The sequence below is a fragment of the Leucopleurus acutus genome (assembly GCF_964270905.1).
Source record: "Leucopleurus acutus genome assembly, chromosome: 1".
NCBI classification, from domain to species: Eukaryota; Metazoa; Chordata; class Mammalia; order Artiodactyla; family Delphinidae; genus Leucopleurus; species Leucopleurus acutus.
In genome coordinates this window covers 73139251-73155937 of record NC_139142.1, presented here as the reverse complement: position 1 = coordinate 73155937, position 16687 = coordinate 73139251, and the positions used below count along the sequence as shown (strand labels likewise).

The window sequence follows — 16687 nt, the reverse complement described above, 5'->3', positions numbered from 1 at the left end:
GCGATTATCTTATTACAGTTGGGAGATGTGTTATGGCTGCTATGAGAATGCTATGAGATTATAGCTGAGATCTAGAGATTAGTAGAAGTTAGGCAAAGAAGGTTGTGTGTCAAGAGAGATCCAGGCAGGAGAAACAGTATCTGCAAAATCCTGGAAGTGGGAAGGACTTGGTACACACCAGGAACTGAAGATGTCCAGGACCGTGAAGAGACTGTGCCTCAGGTCCTCGTGTCTAGCTCCCCAGAGCTACTACTGTCTAGCTCCTACATGCCCATCCTTCCTGAAGCCTGATTCTCCTTTTCTTTTAGTTCTGTGATCTCTCCTGTCAAAACGTTCCTCTTTTGCTTAAGTTATATAGAGCCAGTTTCTGTTGCTTCCAACCAGTCATCTCTTATTGATAGAATTGCTTTGCTACATCTCCTGAATTACCAGTTATTGTTAAACTCTTTTATTAGCATGTAGTGTTTCAAGTTTACATCTTATCCCCCAACTAGATAATATGTAGCTGGAAGGAACCACTAAGTTTTGGGGTGGTTGGTTACACAGCATTTCCTCAGGCTTGAGGTCCAGGATCTAGGTGATGAGATCTGGACCCTTATGCCTGAGCTTGGTGGCAAGATGGGATGAGACTTGAAGGTCTTATGGGGAGGGGATGAGTGTGGGAAGGATGTGGATTGTCATGACCAGACTGTGACAGATTTTATTTTCTAAAGATGACCATGTGTATGTGTTTATCCCATTCTACATGCTGTTCTTGCAATGTAACTGATATTTCTTCCACCCAGAGTTGGGGTCTATGTTCTCACCCCTTGATTCTGGCCAGGGGCTTGTGACTTTCAAGACTAGGCCATGAAAATGATGGAGCTTCTATCTGGAGCTCTCTCTCAAAGTTGCCATTTTGTAAGGAATCCCAAGCCACAAAGAACAGTCATATGTATGTGGTACAGCCCATTGCTCTAGCTAGTCTCAGCCAACAGTCAATGTCAACAGCTAGACCTGTGACAATTCTAGCTCCTAGCCTTCAAGTCCCTCACCAGACATTGTGGAGCAGATAGGAGCCTTCCTCACTGCTGCATTTCTTACTCACAGAAACCATGAGAGATAATAAATGATCATTGTGGTCTGAAGTCACAAAGTTTTGGAAGTGATTTGTTATGCAGTAATAGAAACTATTACATTATGCAAAAACTTGAAGTTTTTGTGTTTAAAATTTTTCAGTGAAGGAGACATCTGAAAGCTGTTAGCTTCAACCCTGGAGAAACAAAGACATATTGCAATTTTTGGAATTTATTGTGAAATGGGATTTTTAATGAATTGTGCCAATCTTCTCCTTAGATTTTTTTCTAAATATATATATTGCTTTCTGTGGAGAAAATTTTTAAATTAATATCAATATTTAGTCATAAAAATGAATGACGTACTGATGTGTATTACCAATGGATGAACTTCGAAAACGTTATGCTAAGTGGAAGAAGCCAGACACAAAAGGTAACACTATGTGATTCTGTTTACATGAAATGTCCAGAATAAGCAAATCTAGAGACAGAAAGTGAATTAGTGGTTTCTAGGGAGAAAGGGAAGGGGAGAAAGGGGAGTGACTACTAACAGGTATGGCATTTCTTTTTGGGGTGATGAAAATATCCTGGAATTAGATAGGGTGATAGTTGCACAACCTTGTGAATATACTAAAAAGGTAGGAGCTGTACACTGAGTTGTACACTTCAAAAGAGTGAATTTTATAGGATGCGGATTATATCTCAATAACAAATTAAGATTATTAAAAAGTTTCCTTTGATCAACCATAAGTGAGATAGATCAACAAATCTGGCTATACTGTCTATATGTGAAGATCAATTTTGACAAAGTCACTGATAAATTTGCAAAAATTAAGACCTGGAACAGAAATTGTAATGTTATAATTCATTTCTATGACAGACCAATATGTAAGTATATGTTTTTCCTTTGTATTTGAAATAAAAGTATATGAATATATTTGCATTATTAATCTGTTGCCTTTTCCTGTCTTTTACTGTTTTATCTATCTATCTATCTATCTATCTATCTATCTATTTACTGGCCTTGTTAGACATATGAGCATAAGAAGTCAGTAAAAGAAAATTATTACTCTTTCCATTTCTTCTGGCTATTATTTTTCATATCATGATTAATACTGAAATTATTTTTTGTTATAGAGAAGGGTTTAAAAATGATATGCTTCAGTTGTCAAATGTGTAAAGTATGCCGTTGGTGTTAGATACTGTTATTGAAAGTCTAAGAAAAAATCAAGGTCTAAACTGGAATGGCAATGAAGGGAATGCAAAGGAAAGAGATAGATAGATAGGTAGATAGATATAGATAGATATGTAGGTAAATAGATACTCTATGAATAAAACAGTTCTGTACAGTTAGGGGGCAAGGAAGAGGGAGATGTCAAGTACGAAATGTATCTCCAGCCTGATAATAACTGGCAATTCTTGGGAGTGTGGTTTATAAATATAGGTACCCAATGCCTAGAAATGCCTCTGAACATAGAGGTTCCTCAATACATATTTTTTGGATGACTGAATGATCTTGTATAGCAGCAGTCCCCAACCTTTTTGGCGCCAGGGACCGGTTTCGTGTAAGAGAATTTTTCCACGGACGCGGTGGGCGGGGGGGCGGGGGTGATGGTTTCGGATGATTCAAGCGCATTACATTTATTGTGCCCTTTATTTCTATTATTATTACATTGTAATATATAATGAAATAATTATACAACTCACCGTAATGCTGACAGGAGGCGGAGCTCAGGCGGTAATGCGAGCGACGGGAAGCCGCTGTAAATACAGATGAAGCTATGCACGCTCACCTGCCGCTCACCTCCTGCTGCGCGGCCCGGTTCCTAACAAGCCGATGGCTGGTACTGGGAGGTTGGGGATCTCTGTCGTATAGGACACATTTTAATTGCTTCACTTACTCTCCATCCATCTTTTTACTCCAGCTATTACTGTGGCAACCAACTGCTTGTCCATGTCACCTGACAGTACCTACTCACAGGCACAGTTCCTACCTTTTTTGCCTCTTGCCCAGGGGCTTCTTTGCTGCAGCCTTGTGCGACACCTACCGTTTTCTGACCCTTGTGTAAAACTGGAAGAGTGAGGGAATTAACACACAAGGGGCAACTCTTGACAATTTGGGGTGAGGGCAAGTAGACAAATATCCCATCTCTTGAATCACATTCTGTATGGCTCCACAGAAGGTGCCCAGGGGGACAATGTTCCAGTTGCTCAGGGTGGTAACCAGCTCCACATCACACCCTTGGATGGTTTTCCTTCTTTCCCATTTCACTCTTTCCAGTCCCCCACTTTTGCCCCTTGTGATTGCTCTCCGCAATAAACTACCTGCATCTCATTCTTTTTTCAGGCTCTGATTTTTGGGGGAAAGCCCACTCTAAGACAGATTCCTACGTATAATGTGGTATAGTGGAATTAGTACTGGACAAGGACCCAGGAAACCTGTGTTGCAGACCTAGCTCTGTCACTAACCTCAAATAAAGAGATGGACACTTTTATTACTATTTTCAGATGCACAGGTATTGACAGGAAAAGCTCTCCAAGCCATTTGTTAACTGAGAAAAAACCAAAAAGCAAGTCAAGAAATATGCTTGCAGCACGGTCTGCAGTACACAGAAAGAGCAGGGATATGTACATATATAGGTTAACAAATTTGTACAAAATGGCGGAGTAGCAATCGAAGCTTACTATATATTTTTGTATGACTTGAATCGTTTACAAGGAGACTGTATTTTGTGTAACTGAAAAGAAAAAAAAAGAAATAAAAAGAAAGTCCACCTCCAAGGCGTTGTTGAATCATGCTTGTGAAAGTGGAGAGCATAAGTCAAAGCGCTCCACGAACACAAGGTGAGAAAGCGGAGCTGTGTTCAGGCGTGTGCGCTAGGGGGCAGCCGAGCGAGGACGACGGCTTGGCCGGCGAGAAATCGGACCTGCGGGAGGGAGGGCGGCTGAGTCTTTGTGGTCGCCAGAGGGCAGATGTGTAGGGCAACCTAAACCTACAACTAATCCACTCTTCCCCTGGCAGGACGTTGCAGAAGTCATAAATTCCATCCCTCTGCTGCAGCCGAGACAGATACGAGGGTTTTCAGAGTCGAGGGGATCCCCCTTCCACTCCCCACCGAGGGAAGCTTGGCGCTCTGAGCAGCCTGCAAGCTCTTTGAAACCACATTTACGCTCAACAACTCTTTTCTCCGCCCGCACCCCCTGGCCCCCACCGGCAGAGGGGAAATTGAGTCACTGGAAGGCGAGGCCAGAGTCGCCAGGGGAATGTGCGCCAACGCCAGCCTTCAGGGCCTTCCAGATGCTGGGAGGACGGGGAGGGACCTCCAGGAAAATACACAAAGTGGGGTGAGAGGGGGGAGCGGCAGGCTGGGCAGGAGCTGAGCCAGACACATGGAGAAACGCTGCCCAGGATCAAAGGAAATATGACATTTGAAAAGAATGTGCACGTCTGCTTGTGCTGCGGAGGCGGGCAGGGCGGGGGCGGTGTGTGTGGGATCAGAGGCTGGAGCGGGGTCGAGGTCTCTACCCCTGCCCTTCTCGCCTCCGCTTCCCAAGTTCCTCTGCCCGCCTTTTAGGTGGAGGCTGGCCGGACGTTTCAGGATGTTCCTCGCTCTCCCTCCCCGTGGGTCTCTCCTTCCTTTATTTCCGAGATGAAGCTGGAAGGGAAATGTAACCTGAGGAGACCAACCGAGGGGGAAAAAAAAGAAAAGAAAAAAAAAAAAAAAATCAAACCAGGCCGCCTCCCCGCTCGGCCTCGGAACATTCTTCCCTCCCCGCCCGCCTGGCTTCTTCTCCCCGCCCCTCCGGCGTCTGGGCCCTGGGCTCGCCGCCGGGGCAGCTCCGCACGTCACTGGGGTCCCCCGGGGCTGGGGGTGTCCCCAGGGCGGGCCAGAGGAAGGGTGGGAGGGGTGGGAGGGAAGGGAGGGAAGGGAGGGGAGCCGCATCGGCCGCAGCGGAGCTCGGGCCGGCCGGGCCGGGCCAGCCCTCCCCTCTTTCCCGGCCCCGCCGAGCCTGTTTCTCATTAGAGTAACGGGCGCGGTCCCACCCCGGCTGCGGAGTGTTTGTAAACGTCTGACCCGAGGGCCGTCGCTTAACCCTTTAGATGCGGGGCTGGGGGCGCGGCCCTGAGCCGGAGGGATTTAGATTAAAGATAGCTGCGGCTTGTTAGACAGGTTTGTAGCCTACGGTCTGCTAGGGGGAATGGTACCCGCCTCCCACCTCCCACCTCCCACCCCCCACTCCAGTCCGGCGTCCAAGTAACTAATCTCGATCTAAATCCCTCTCACACGACAGGGCCCCACCATGCCTGCCCTTCCTAGAAACTCCAGCCCGAGTCTTTCTTCCTCCTCCCGCACAGGTGACAGGTGTCCAACTCTGGGGCCCACAAGGTCGCTGGGCTGCGGGGCTCTGGTAAACCTGGTCAGGATTATCAGGAGAGCTGGAGCGGGTTGCCATCGGATCTGAGATTCACTCCAGACTAAGGTTCTAGGGAGGAGGGAGCCGACTTTCCTAAGGGGCTAATTAATGGCCCCTCTGGGCGGCTGAGACTAGGGCAGCGGTAAAGTCCGGCCTGGATCCTCGCCCATCAGGAGCCGTGGACCTTTGAACAGTGACCCGAGACCGCTAAATGTTCTTCATTTTGGGGGGAGGGGGAGAGATGACCGGTGGAGGGCCTGATTCGGCAGGTCAAAGGCTTCCAGAAGGCCTCGGCAGAGCGGCCTTAGGCTAGGGTCTTCAAAGGAATGGCTTTCTCCTCTTCAGAGCAGCCTGGAGCCATTCTCTAACCCCAGAGCCTGGCTGGCCTTAGGCTTGGAGGAAAAGGGGAGGAGAGGTGGTCCTTCCTTGCTAGTTGCTGGCTGCACAATTCTTCAGAAAGTGTCTTCCCCGGGCCCTCTACACTGTGGGCCCAGGATGTGGCCCCTTTAAGGCGCTCGGACCCGGAGCCCCTGAACTTAGACTAAGTTGGGGATTGTGGTGGTGGTGCTCCCTGCGGGGAAATGATTGTCACAACTGAGGGCCAATAGGCATCATTATGGTCCTACCACGCTTGAGAGACCGTTTTCCAATTCAGTTTTGTTCTTTTTTTTTTTTTTTTTGAGGGGGAGGGACTGGAGAGAGGAGAGAGAGAGAGAGAGGGAGGGAGGGAGGGAGGGAGGGACGGGGGGGGGACAAGGGGCGCGTGGTTTTCCCATCTCATCCCTGGAGGAGGGGCTGGAGCATCCCGGGCAGCCAATCAGAGAGAGGCTGGGGGGGCACTTTGAAGAAGTTTGGGGAAAAAAGTTTGGAAAAGTTTCTATAATAACGAGGGGGCGTCCGGAGGGAGGCGGCGGCGGCGGAGGAGGGGGCGTCTCAGAGAAGGGAGGGCGGGAGCCACGGGTCAAGATACTGCAGCCTCCTGAGATCCCCCCTCCCACCCAGACCGGGACCTGGGGGCTCTGGCCGGATCCATGGGGGCAGCAAGCTGCGAGGATGAGGAGCTGGAATTTAAGCTGGTGTTCGGGGAGGAAAAGGAGACCCCCCCGCTGGGCGCGGGGGGGTCGGGGGAAGGTCAGTGCGGGGCTGGGGAGGGGTCTTGGGGTCCGTGAGGGAAGGGCGCAGGGATCCTGAGTCTGGGGACTTTCGGGCAGAGAGCCTGGGGTGAGAGATGAGGGGCTCAGAGGTTGAGGGGAGGTGCGGGACTCGGGGGTCTGCGGAGGTGAGGCTGGGGACCCGGCACCACTTTCTCCTTTTTAGGTCGTGACTGGGGTGGGGGTGGGGGGTGCCGTTGGCTGCGCGCCGCCTCTCGGCTGGGCTGTCACTGGGATGCGGGGCGGGCGGGAACAGCGGTCCCGAGAGCCCCGGGCGCTGCCAGGGAAAGGGGAGATTGGGCTCCGGAGCTTGCCCCTTGGGGACCGAGCCCTGGGCCCGCAGACGGGACGCCAGGGGCTGGGGGCGCTCTCAGGCCCAGCCGGGGCGCCCCTCCCCCTCCCCCGTCTGGCCGCAATGAGAGGCAGATGGCGGGGATTGAGCCGGGGGCGGCGGCCGCCGCTCGCACGGAATCCGCGCAGCCCGCGCCACCCCCTCCCTCGCCCGGCCGGCGCGCGGCACCCCTCCGCTGCACCCCCACCCCCAGATTGGGGGGAGTGAGGGAGGAGCCACCTTCCCTTGTCATCACAGCCCTGGAGCCCCCCTTCCCCTGGCCACCGTTGCGATGGCAACTGGGGCTCCTGCCAGCGCCGTTTGGGGGTTTGGGAACCGCTGCTAATTGGGTTCATGTGTGAGTCGCCCCCAGCTCAGCCCAATGCTTCCTTAAACACGCCTCCAGGCCCAGCTCCAGCCCCTCTCGACCCGCCTCCCTTACCTTGAGACCCGCCCCGTCTGGTACCCCAGGTCCCAGGGCCAGGAGCTCAGAGTGTGATGTTCTCTGCGTAGGAAAAGACCTGACACGTCTGGCTCCATCCATCTCCTCCACCTTCCCAAGGCCAACTTTGCTTTTGTCTTTGTGGCTCTGAAGGGCACCTCAGAGACCTCTCTTTACTGAGGAGGGGGCAGCATGCCAGACCTGGGAGGCTGTCCGCTCAAGGAACCTAGACATCTCACCTGCTTCTCTCTCTCCCCATCTCCTGTGACGTCCCTCTCTCTGTCTCCTTCCCTTCCCATTTTGACAGAACTGGACTCAGAGGACACCCCACCATGCTGCCGTCTGGGCCTGGGGGAGCCCCCTCCCTATGGTGCTGCCCCTATTGGCATTCCCCGGCCCCCACCCCCTCGGCCTGGCATGCACTCCCCACCACCCCGCCCGGCCCCCTCACCTGGCACTTGGGAGAGCCAGCCAGCCCGGTCAGTGAGGCTGGGGGGGCCGGGAGGGGGCTCCGGGGGGGCTGGGGGAGGCCGTGTTCTTGAGTGTCCCAGCATCCGCATCACCTCTATCTCTCCCACTCCCGACCCGCCAGCTGCGCTGGAGGACAACCCAGATGCCTGGGGGGAAGGATCCCCCAGGGATTACCCCCCACCAGAAGGCTTTGGAGGCTACCGAGAGGCGGGGGGCCAGGGCGGGGGTCCCTTCTTCAGCCCGAGCCCTGGCAGCAGCAGCCTGTCTTCATGGAGCTTCTTCTCAGATGCCTCTGACGAGGCAGCCTTGTATGCAGCCTGTGACGAGGTGGAGTCTGAGCTAAATGAGGCGGCCTCCCGCTTTGGCCTAGGCTCCCCACTGCCCTCACCCCGGGCCTCCCCTAGGCCGTGGACCCCCGATGACCCCTGGAGCCTGTATGGTCCGAGCCCTGGAGGCCGGGGTCCAGAGGATAGCTGGCTACTCCTCAGCGCTCCTGGGCCCACCCCAGCTTCCCCACGACCTGCCTCTCCATGTGGCAAGCGGCGCTATTCCAGCTCAGGAACCCCATCTTCGGCCTCCCCAGCTCTGTCCCGCCGAGGCAGCCTAGGGGAGGAGGGGCCTGAGCCACCTCCAGCACCCCCATTGCCTCTGGTCCGGGACCCGGGCTCCCCTGGCCCCTTTGACTACACGGGGGCCCCACCAGCTGAGAGCATCCCTCAGAAGACCCGGAGGACTTCCAGCGAGCAGGCGGTGGCCCTGCCTCGGTCTGAGGAGCCTGCCCCGTGCAATGGGAAGCTGCCTTCGGGAGTAGAGGAGGCTGGGGCTCCTCCCGGGGGTCCTCGGAAGGAGGTTGCCGGCATGGACTACCTGGCGGTGCCTTCCCCACTGGCTTGGTCCAAGGCCCGGACTGGGGGACACAGCCCCATCTTCAGGTGAGGGTTGTGTCTGACACCACTGCTGTCTCCAGTCATCTCACCCAGGAAGCAGGAGGGCCAAGGGATGGGTTTGAAGAAAGGTTCTAGTTCTGTGTCCTTGGCATTTCAAAAGAGAATCTGCTACCAGCTTGGCTGCTGGTAAACTACTCAGTTTTAGGGAGAATTTAAAAAACGCACCCCCTTTGGACAGATGATTTGCAAAAGGACAGTCACTCCCTGTGGATCAATTAGAAAAAGCCCCCCCAGCCCCAGAAGGACCATGTGGGTAAAGGAGGAATTCCTCTAGGGTGTCCTCCACCCCCAGCTCGGTGCTGGAACGTGGGCTGGATTTCAGCCCTACAATGGGCAGCAGCAAGTCTCCCTTCTCTAACTCAATTTCTAGGGCCTGACTTGTGGCTTAAAAGTGTACCTGCTAGATTTGAATAAAGTAGCATGTATTTGCAAGTCAAAGGATTCATATTAAACCAAGCAGTTCTTGCTGTTCTTCTACACCTTCCACCCTCAAAGAACCTTGTCCATTTCAATAATCCTAAACCTTTGATGTCAGATCAAGCTGGCTCCATCCAGAAGTTTCCCTTAGTTGTCTCCAGACATTGCCAAGTATCACCTGGGGGCAATTACCGGTTGAGACTCCCTGGCCTAGGGTATCTGGGCGCTCACTACAGGAAAGTTGCAGATCCGTAACCCCGAGCTTTCTGGAACCCACCTGTCCAGCCCCAGCTAGTGGAAAGGGCGCTGGCCTGGGAACGGATGTGCTCAGTCCCGGCTCTGTCAGTTGCTGGCTTGCTTAGCCCTCTACGTTCCACCCTCAGTTTCTTTATTTGGGCTTAACAAATTAACAAAGGGGTTAATTTCTGAGACCTTTTCTGGTCTGAAGTTGTGCTTCTTTTTTTTTTAAATGTGGGATCTTAGTTCCCCGACCAGGGATCAAACCCATGACCCCTGCAGTGGAAGGGCAGAGTCCAAACCACTGGACCACCAGGGAAGTCCCTGAAGTTGTGCTTCTTTACTTGACTCTTCCTATCCAGGCTTGGGGGTTAAACTGGGCTTGGGGTTCCTCTGTATCCAGACCCTGTGTTGAGAGCTGGGAAGAAGGGAGTCTCAGTCCTGGTTCCCATTTACATACCCTCAACTCAAGGGGCTCTGAGGGGTCTGTCCCCCATCTCCCCTGCTTCTGGACTTGTGGACTGTTTTACTTCGGCTATAATTTTCTTTCTCCCATACCCACTGCCGCTTCCTCCTTCACATCCTGGGGAGCTGGGACCCAGGGCTGCCCTGACTGGGGTGTGAGGCTGCGGGTGATCAGTGCTCTTCTCTCTGTCTCTGTCCAGGACCTCTGCCCTCCCCCCGCTGGACTGGCCTCTGCCCAGCCAGTATGAGCAGCTGGAGCTGAGGATCGAGGTGCAGCCCAGAGCCCACCACCGGGCCCACTATGAGACAGAGGGCAGCCGGGGAGCTGTCAAAGCTGCCCCTGGTGGTCACCCCATTGTCAAGGTAAGGGGCAGAAGCCAGGCCTGGTAGCCTCTCTCCTCTCCAGTCCCAGATCCCTGCAGATGGGCTCCAGCTGTGCAGACCCATGGCACTGCCCTTTCCCACACTCCCTCTCAGCAATGACCCTGCAGGCGGCCTGGGGGAGGGACTGGTGTTAGGGGAGGAAGGGTGCACTTCAAGGACCCGGATGTACTTTCTACTCCTCTGTCCCTCCACCCCCGCTCCACGCATCCCATGGGACACCAGCCTTATGTCTGCTCTGGAAAATGGTGGCCTGCCAGATGTGGGGGAGGGGTCAGGCTGAGGCCAAAGTTCACTGGGAGTTAGGTTGTCTCTGTTGAGTTGGGCCAGTCTCCCTTGGAAGATTTTCCCCTTTGCCCAGCCCAGTTTGGGCCTCATTCCAAGAATAACACTGAACTCCAGGCCACGTTTTCGCCACAACTGGTGGAGAAACTAGTGCCCAATCTCCCCCTGGAAATCCCTTCCAGGATATCCTTTATCTTTCACTCCTCTCCAGGGGTGGACTGAAAACTTAGGGATGGATGAAGGATGAGACAGTGGGGATTTCAACTGGGTGGCCTTTGTCTCCCTCTGCCAGCTCCTAGGCTACAGTGAGAAGCCACTGACCCTACAGATGTTCATCGGCACCGCAGATGAGAGGAACCTGCGACCTCACGCTTTCTATCAGGTGCACCGTATCACGGGCAAGATGGTGGCCACGGCCAGCTACGAAGCTGTAGTCAGTGGTACCAAGGTGTTGGAGATGACCCTGCTCCCTGAGAACAACATGGCAGCCAAGTAGGTTCCAGCTCCCCTTCCCTTTATTCTGCGGGCTTGAGGACTAGCCTTTTCCATGGGGTCTAAGCTAGGTCCACTCTTCCTCTCCCCAGAAGAGTTAGACGGCATCCCTAGGAGGTGTCAGGCATTCTCACCATCTAGAAGAGGACTTTGGGGCCGGGCAGTACTCTGGAGAGGCCACCTCTGGGTTCCGATAGCCCCCCATCGTCTCCCAGAGAAGGTCATTTAGGGCTTTGGAGGGAGGGTGATTCTGGCATCAGCTGGGAGGGCTTGCCTTCCGTTCTTGGCTTCAGCATTGACTGTGCCGGAATCCTGAAGCTTCGGAATTCAGACATTGAGCTGCGGAAGGGTGAGACGGACATCGGGCGCAAGAACACACGCGTGCGGCTGGTATTCAGGGTACACGTGCCCCAAGGCAGCGGGAAGGTCATCTCGGTGCAGACAGCATCGGTGCCCATCGAGTGCTGTGAGCAAAGAAGCCCTGTAGCATCTCTCTGTCTCTGGCTAACTTCTTGTCTGTGTGTCTGTCTGCCCATCTCCTCTGCAGAATGTGCGGTGCCCTGCTGGTCCTGGGGACACCTGTAAAGGACCCAGCCCTTATTTCTATCATGGATGGGCTGGGGGAAGTGTTCTACTTTGCCCCTGCTCCAGATTGTGCCTCTGGGTTGGACCAGAGCAACCCTGTCCTCCATCTGCCCCTGGGTATCCCCCATGTATTTGTTTGCATAGCTTTTAGGCCTACCCTGTTCATCTCTGTCTTTCTGCCCAGGAGTGGTTCCTTACGTGGTCTGTGTGACCCCAGAGAGACCATTGTTTTTCTTGTGTGTCTGCTTCTGAGGAGGGCTCCTCCAGGGCCCTGTGACAGTTATTCTAGGGAGGGTTGGGGCACAGGAGGCTGTCCTCTCCATACCAGCCAGCCAGGCCTTTCCTGCACTGCTCTGCAGCCCAGCGCTCAGCTCAGGAGCTGCCCCAGGTGGAGGCCTACAGCCCCAGTGCCTGCTCCGTGACGGGAGGGGAGGAACTAGTGCTGACTGGCTCCAACTTCCTGCCTGACTCCAAGGTGGTGTTCATCGAGAGGGGCCCTGGTGAGTATCTATGGGGAGGCGGGGAGGGCAGGCAGGAAGAGCTTGGAACGGGAGGGTGAATGATTTCTGGCACTGTCTCTAAACTAGCAAGTTGAGCCTCAATTTCCTTATCTGTAAAATGGGTCAGATAGACTGCCCGTCCTGTTATACTGTCTCCTCCCCATGTGTACTCTAGGCATCTGAAATGCTCAGGATGGCAAATAAATGTAAGAAATACACATTCTTTTATTGAGGAGTCAGCTTTGAGCTAATTTACCCCCATGTGGCTGGGGAAGATGAGAAGGAAAGAGGTGACTTGTACCCTCACAGGTGGACCCTGAGCCCCTCCTGAGTTATGGGACTGGCAGCACAGCTGTGATTACAGGAGGCTGTGAGGTGCCCCAGAATAGAGCTGCCGGGGTGGAGAAGGGAAGACTGAGGGGCCCAGGTATACTCACCAACCTGAGGCCTCTGCTCTCCCCAACCCTGCCCACCCAAAGCCCCAGCCCTATCCTCAAGTTTAGCGCCCTAGGACCATATCAGAGCAGAGTCAGAGGTTCTAGGTCATGAGACTTGGGGTCTCATAGCCTCCCTTCAAGCTGAGACCCTTTCCTACCCTTGAACTTCTTTCCAGCTCTGTCATGGGAGGGGATGTTTAGAGTTGCATGAGAGGGTTCCAGAGTTGTTTCTGGTCCCTGGACTGGCCCTGCCATTTCTCTTGGCCTCAGCTTGTGGCTCTAGATCTTGGAGACTGTTTTAAACCCTGCCTGTCCTATTGGGTTGAGTAAACATGCAGCGGGCTCCTCTGTGAGCTAGGCCTTGTCAGGACCTTCTGAGTCTGGCCGTGGCTCCAGCAGGAGGGGAAATGGCGGAGGCCTGGGCACGGGGCAAGGGGTAGGGGCCGTGCGGCTGGGCTGGAGCTCCCTGTTCTTCCTGCACAGACGGAAAGCTGCAATGGGAGGAGGAGGCCACAGTGAACCGGTTGCAGAGCAATGAGGTACCCGTGTTACTAGGGTCCCTCCCGTGGGTGGGAGTGGGGTGGGAGAAGTCAGGAGATTCTCAGCCGGCTCCCTTGTGCTTGGAGTGGACTCCAGCAGCTACCTGTCCTTTTCTAGAGGAAGCAACCTGGCCACTCTGGAAGCAGGGACACCTCTAGGGAATGAACTTTGCTCCTTTGTAAATGGAAAAAGCCAGGAGGTGGAGTTAGGGTACTTGGAAGGGCTGGGCTGAGCCTAGATCCCTGAGGGCCCCCTGCCTCATCCTCTGCTCTTCCCCAGGTGACGCTGACCCTGACCATCCCTGAGTACAGCAACAAGCGGGTGTCCCGGCCAGTCCAGGTCTACTTTTACGTCTCCAACGGGCGGAGGAAGCGGAGTCCTACCCAGAGTTTCAAGTTCCTGCCTGGTGCGCTCCGGAACAGCCCATGGTGGGGGGATGCGGACGTGGGGACTGATGCAGGGGCACAGGGATGCAGTGAGGGGTCAAGGGAGGGATGAGACCTAGGGATAGAAGAGACCTAGGGTTGGAGAGTACGCGGCGGGGAGACTGCCAGCCCTCTCACCAGCGTGTCCTCCTTCCCATCCGTCCAGTGATCTTCAAGGAGGAGCCTCTACCGGACGCATCTCTCCGGGGCTTCCCTTCAGCATCGGGCCCCCACTTTGGCTCTGACATGGACTTCTCACCACCCAGGCCCCCCTACCCCTCCTATCCCCATGAAGACCCTGCTTATGAAACTCCTTACCTGTCAGAAGGCTTCAGCTATGGCACGCCCCCTCTGTACCCCCAGACGGGGCCCCCGCCATCCTACAGACCTGGCCCGCGGATGTTCCCTGAGACTGGGGGTACCACAGGTTGCGCCCGCCCACCTCCAGTCTCATTCCTTCCCCGGCCCTTCCCTAGTGACCCCTATGGAGGACGGGGCTCCCCCTTTCCCCTGGGGCTGCCGTTCCCTCCTCCAGCCCCCTTCCGGCCTCCACTACCTTCATCCCCACCACTTGAAGGCCCCTTCGCTCCCCAGAGCTGTGTTCACCCCCCACCTGCTGAGGGTTACAGTGAGGTAGGGCCAAGCTATGGCCCTGGGGAGGGGGCTCCGGAGCAGGAGAAGTCCAGGGGTGGCTACGGCGGCAGCTTCCGAGACAGTGTCCCTATCCAGGGTATCACGCTGGAGGAAGGTGGGTGTGGGACCAGGGGCTGCGAGTGTGAGTGTGTGCAAGAGATTGCTCTGCATGTTTGCTGAGGGCTGGAGCTTGGCCTCGCAGAGGCTGGGCCTCCGTGGTCCCTCAGGGCCAGCTGGAGGGCCTAAGGAGGCCAGTGCTTGGTGCGTGTGGCCAGTTGAATTCTGAAGGGGGCACGGAGTACCTGCCTAACCTTTCTGCTGCCTCGGCCCTTGGCCCCAGATCGCTGAATCTCAGGGCTAGAAGTACTTGCAAGATCATTCAATCTAGCTCCCTCAATCTGCAGACCCAGGCAGTGAATTTCAGAGAGGGGCAGTGGCTTGCTGGTGTCCCAGCCGAGCATGTTTTCCCTTGCCTCAGCTCCCCCCTAAACCTGGTGACAGCGGTCTGGATTGGTGATGAGGGGCCTTCCTATTTCGCCTCTCTTTCCTCCCACTGGCTACACCCACCTCCGGCCCTGCTGACAGCGACTGCCCTGACGCTGCAGGCCAAGCCAGCAGGAAGGGGGCCTGAGAACCCACGTGGATGGAGTTCAGCAAGATTTGATTGAGAGCAGGGGTCAGGACACAGTGGGGAAACTGAGGCCCAGTGGTAGAGAAGCCAGTGCAGGAGGAGCCTGGAGGCGTCCTAGACGGAGGCCTGCCTGGAATGGATTGGGGGTCTCTGGAAAAGGAGGCGACCTGACCCTTGTCCAGTCTCTCAACTGCCCCTCCTTTACAGTGAGTGAGATCATTGGCCGAGACCTGAGTGGCTTCCCTGCACCTCCTGGAGAAGAGCCTCCCGCCTGAACCATCGCCTGGCCCCTGCTCCCCCCTGCCCTGCCCACTTTCCCTTCATCCTGGGATGGCGGTTCCAGAGGCTTGGGGGCCAATCTGGTTCCTCTTTCCCCAGTTTCTTGCCTGCTCTCCTCTGCCCTCCCTTCCCTCCCCTAGCTGAGGTGTGGCCCCCCGGGGCCTGGTGCTGCCTTGGAGGGCTGGGGGCGGGGGAATGTGGAGGCCTGGGATGGGGGTGGACCCTGGGGGGGGCTACTGGGAGCGAGGACTGGAGGACTGCCGGGAGTGAAGGCCGTGTCTAGATTGTGTACAGCCCACGGTGCTGGGAGGCTGGGGCCAGGTTGATGGGTAATAAACTGCTCGCTGACTAGTGTTTCAGGCTCCAAAACTCTTTGGAGAGAGACATGGGGCAGCTTACTCTAGCCCTGGCCAGAGGAGGCTTAGAGCCTGGGAAGGGATGGGATGTGGCCGGGAAGATTGCATCCCAAAGAGTATCAGTGCGAGGGGGTGGAGAGGGTTTGAAGGGTCGCAGAGGCTCCCTAACTGGGCTGAGGTCGGGAGCCAGGGTTTGGAGACCTCTCCCCCCTGGGGATTCAGTTTCTTTTAGGCGCTTTGGGAAGATCTGTGTATTTTCAAGTTACTTCCTCTTGCTACCACCGAGATGATTCTGATTCATAGTCAAGGTCAGGAAACACCAGTCTAGTCCCTCTCCCTCATTTACAAAGGAGGCGTCTATGGCTCAGAGAGGGAAGGGGGCTTGCCCTATGTCACACAGCTAATCAATAGCAGGTTGAACGCTGCACTTCTGGGCTCCTGCCCCCAGATATCCCACCCTCAGATATCCTAACCCATGGAGGTCGGGCCCCTGAAGCTTATCTCCCTGGAGCAGGGTAGGAGATGAGGGAGGGCTGGCATGGGTCCATCCACACTCTGGATCCTCCACCCTTTGGGGTCTGTGAAGACATTCTGGAAAGATCTATGTTTCAGAGGTAGACTGCAGGAAGCCAAGCAGCTCCCCAGATGCCCTGACATTGCCTGAGCTCCGGTCTTTCCCACAGGTATACCCACATATCACCACTGACAGGCCCGGCCTGGAAACCTGGTTTGCCCCACGTCTTGACAGCCTAGGGGGCCAAGTCCCCAGTGGGTTGGGGAGAGCCTGGCATACAGGAGGCACTGAGGACCACTGGCCCAGCTGCAGGGGGCCGTACCCCAAAGATATTCCGGGTGTTAGCACTCGGGAGACTTGCCTCCCCTCAAGGCTGGTATGTCCAGTGCGTCTAGACAGGCCTGGCAAGTGCCTATGTGTTCAGCTGTGGGTGTGACAGAAGCTGGCTCTGGAATGGAGGACAGGAGAACGAGGATGACCCCTGGTCTTGTAACTGCTGCTTTGCAATGAATTTCCTTTATCTTCCTGAACACAAACTGCTGCGAACCAGACTGATATCAGGTGATTGGCTCACTGGGCCATGGCTGCTTCTCAAAGGTACCCTCCAGCAGGACTAGAGTCATCACCCACAGCAGGAGGGACCCAGGGCACACGTGTCCTGGCCAGCACCCTTCAGCTCCCCCTCCAAGATCTCTGA

The 16687-nt window shown here is 55.1% G+C and overlaps 1 protein-coding gene across 1 annotated transcript; it reads left to right on the top strand.

The window, feature by feature from the left end:
- Positions 1 to 6456: 6456 nt before the first annotated feature.
- NFATC4 (nuclear factor of activated T cells 4) lies at positions 6457 to 15287 on the top strand. Its single transcript, XM_082837688.1, has 10 exons — positions 6457 to 6602; positions 7703 to 8798; positions 10133 to 10295; positions 10891 to 11090; positions 11384 to 11556; positions 12035 to 12175; positions 13096 to 13151; positions 13432 to 13558; positions 13744 to 14325; positions 15049 to 15287. Exons 1-10 carry the CDS (start codon positions 6503 to 6505, stop codon positions 15114 to 15116), a joined length of 2706 nt encoding a protein of 901 aa, XP_082693814.1. The 5' UTR covers positions 6457 to 6502; the 3' UTR covers positions 15117 to 15287.
- Positions 15288 to 16687: the final 1400 nt, after the last annotated feature.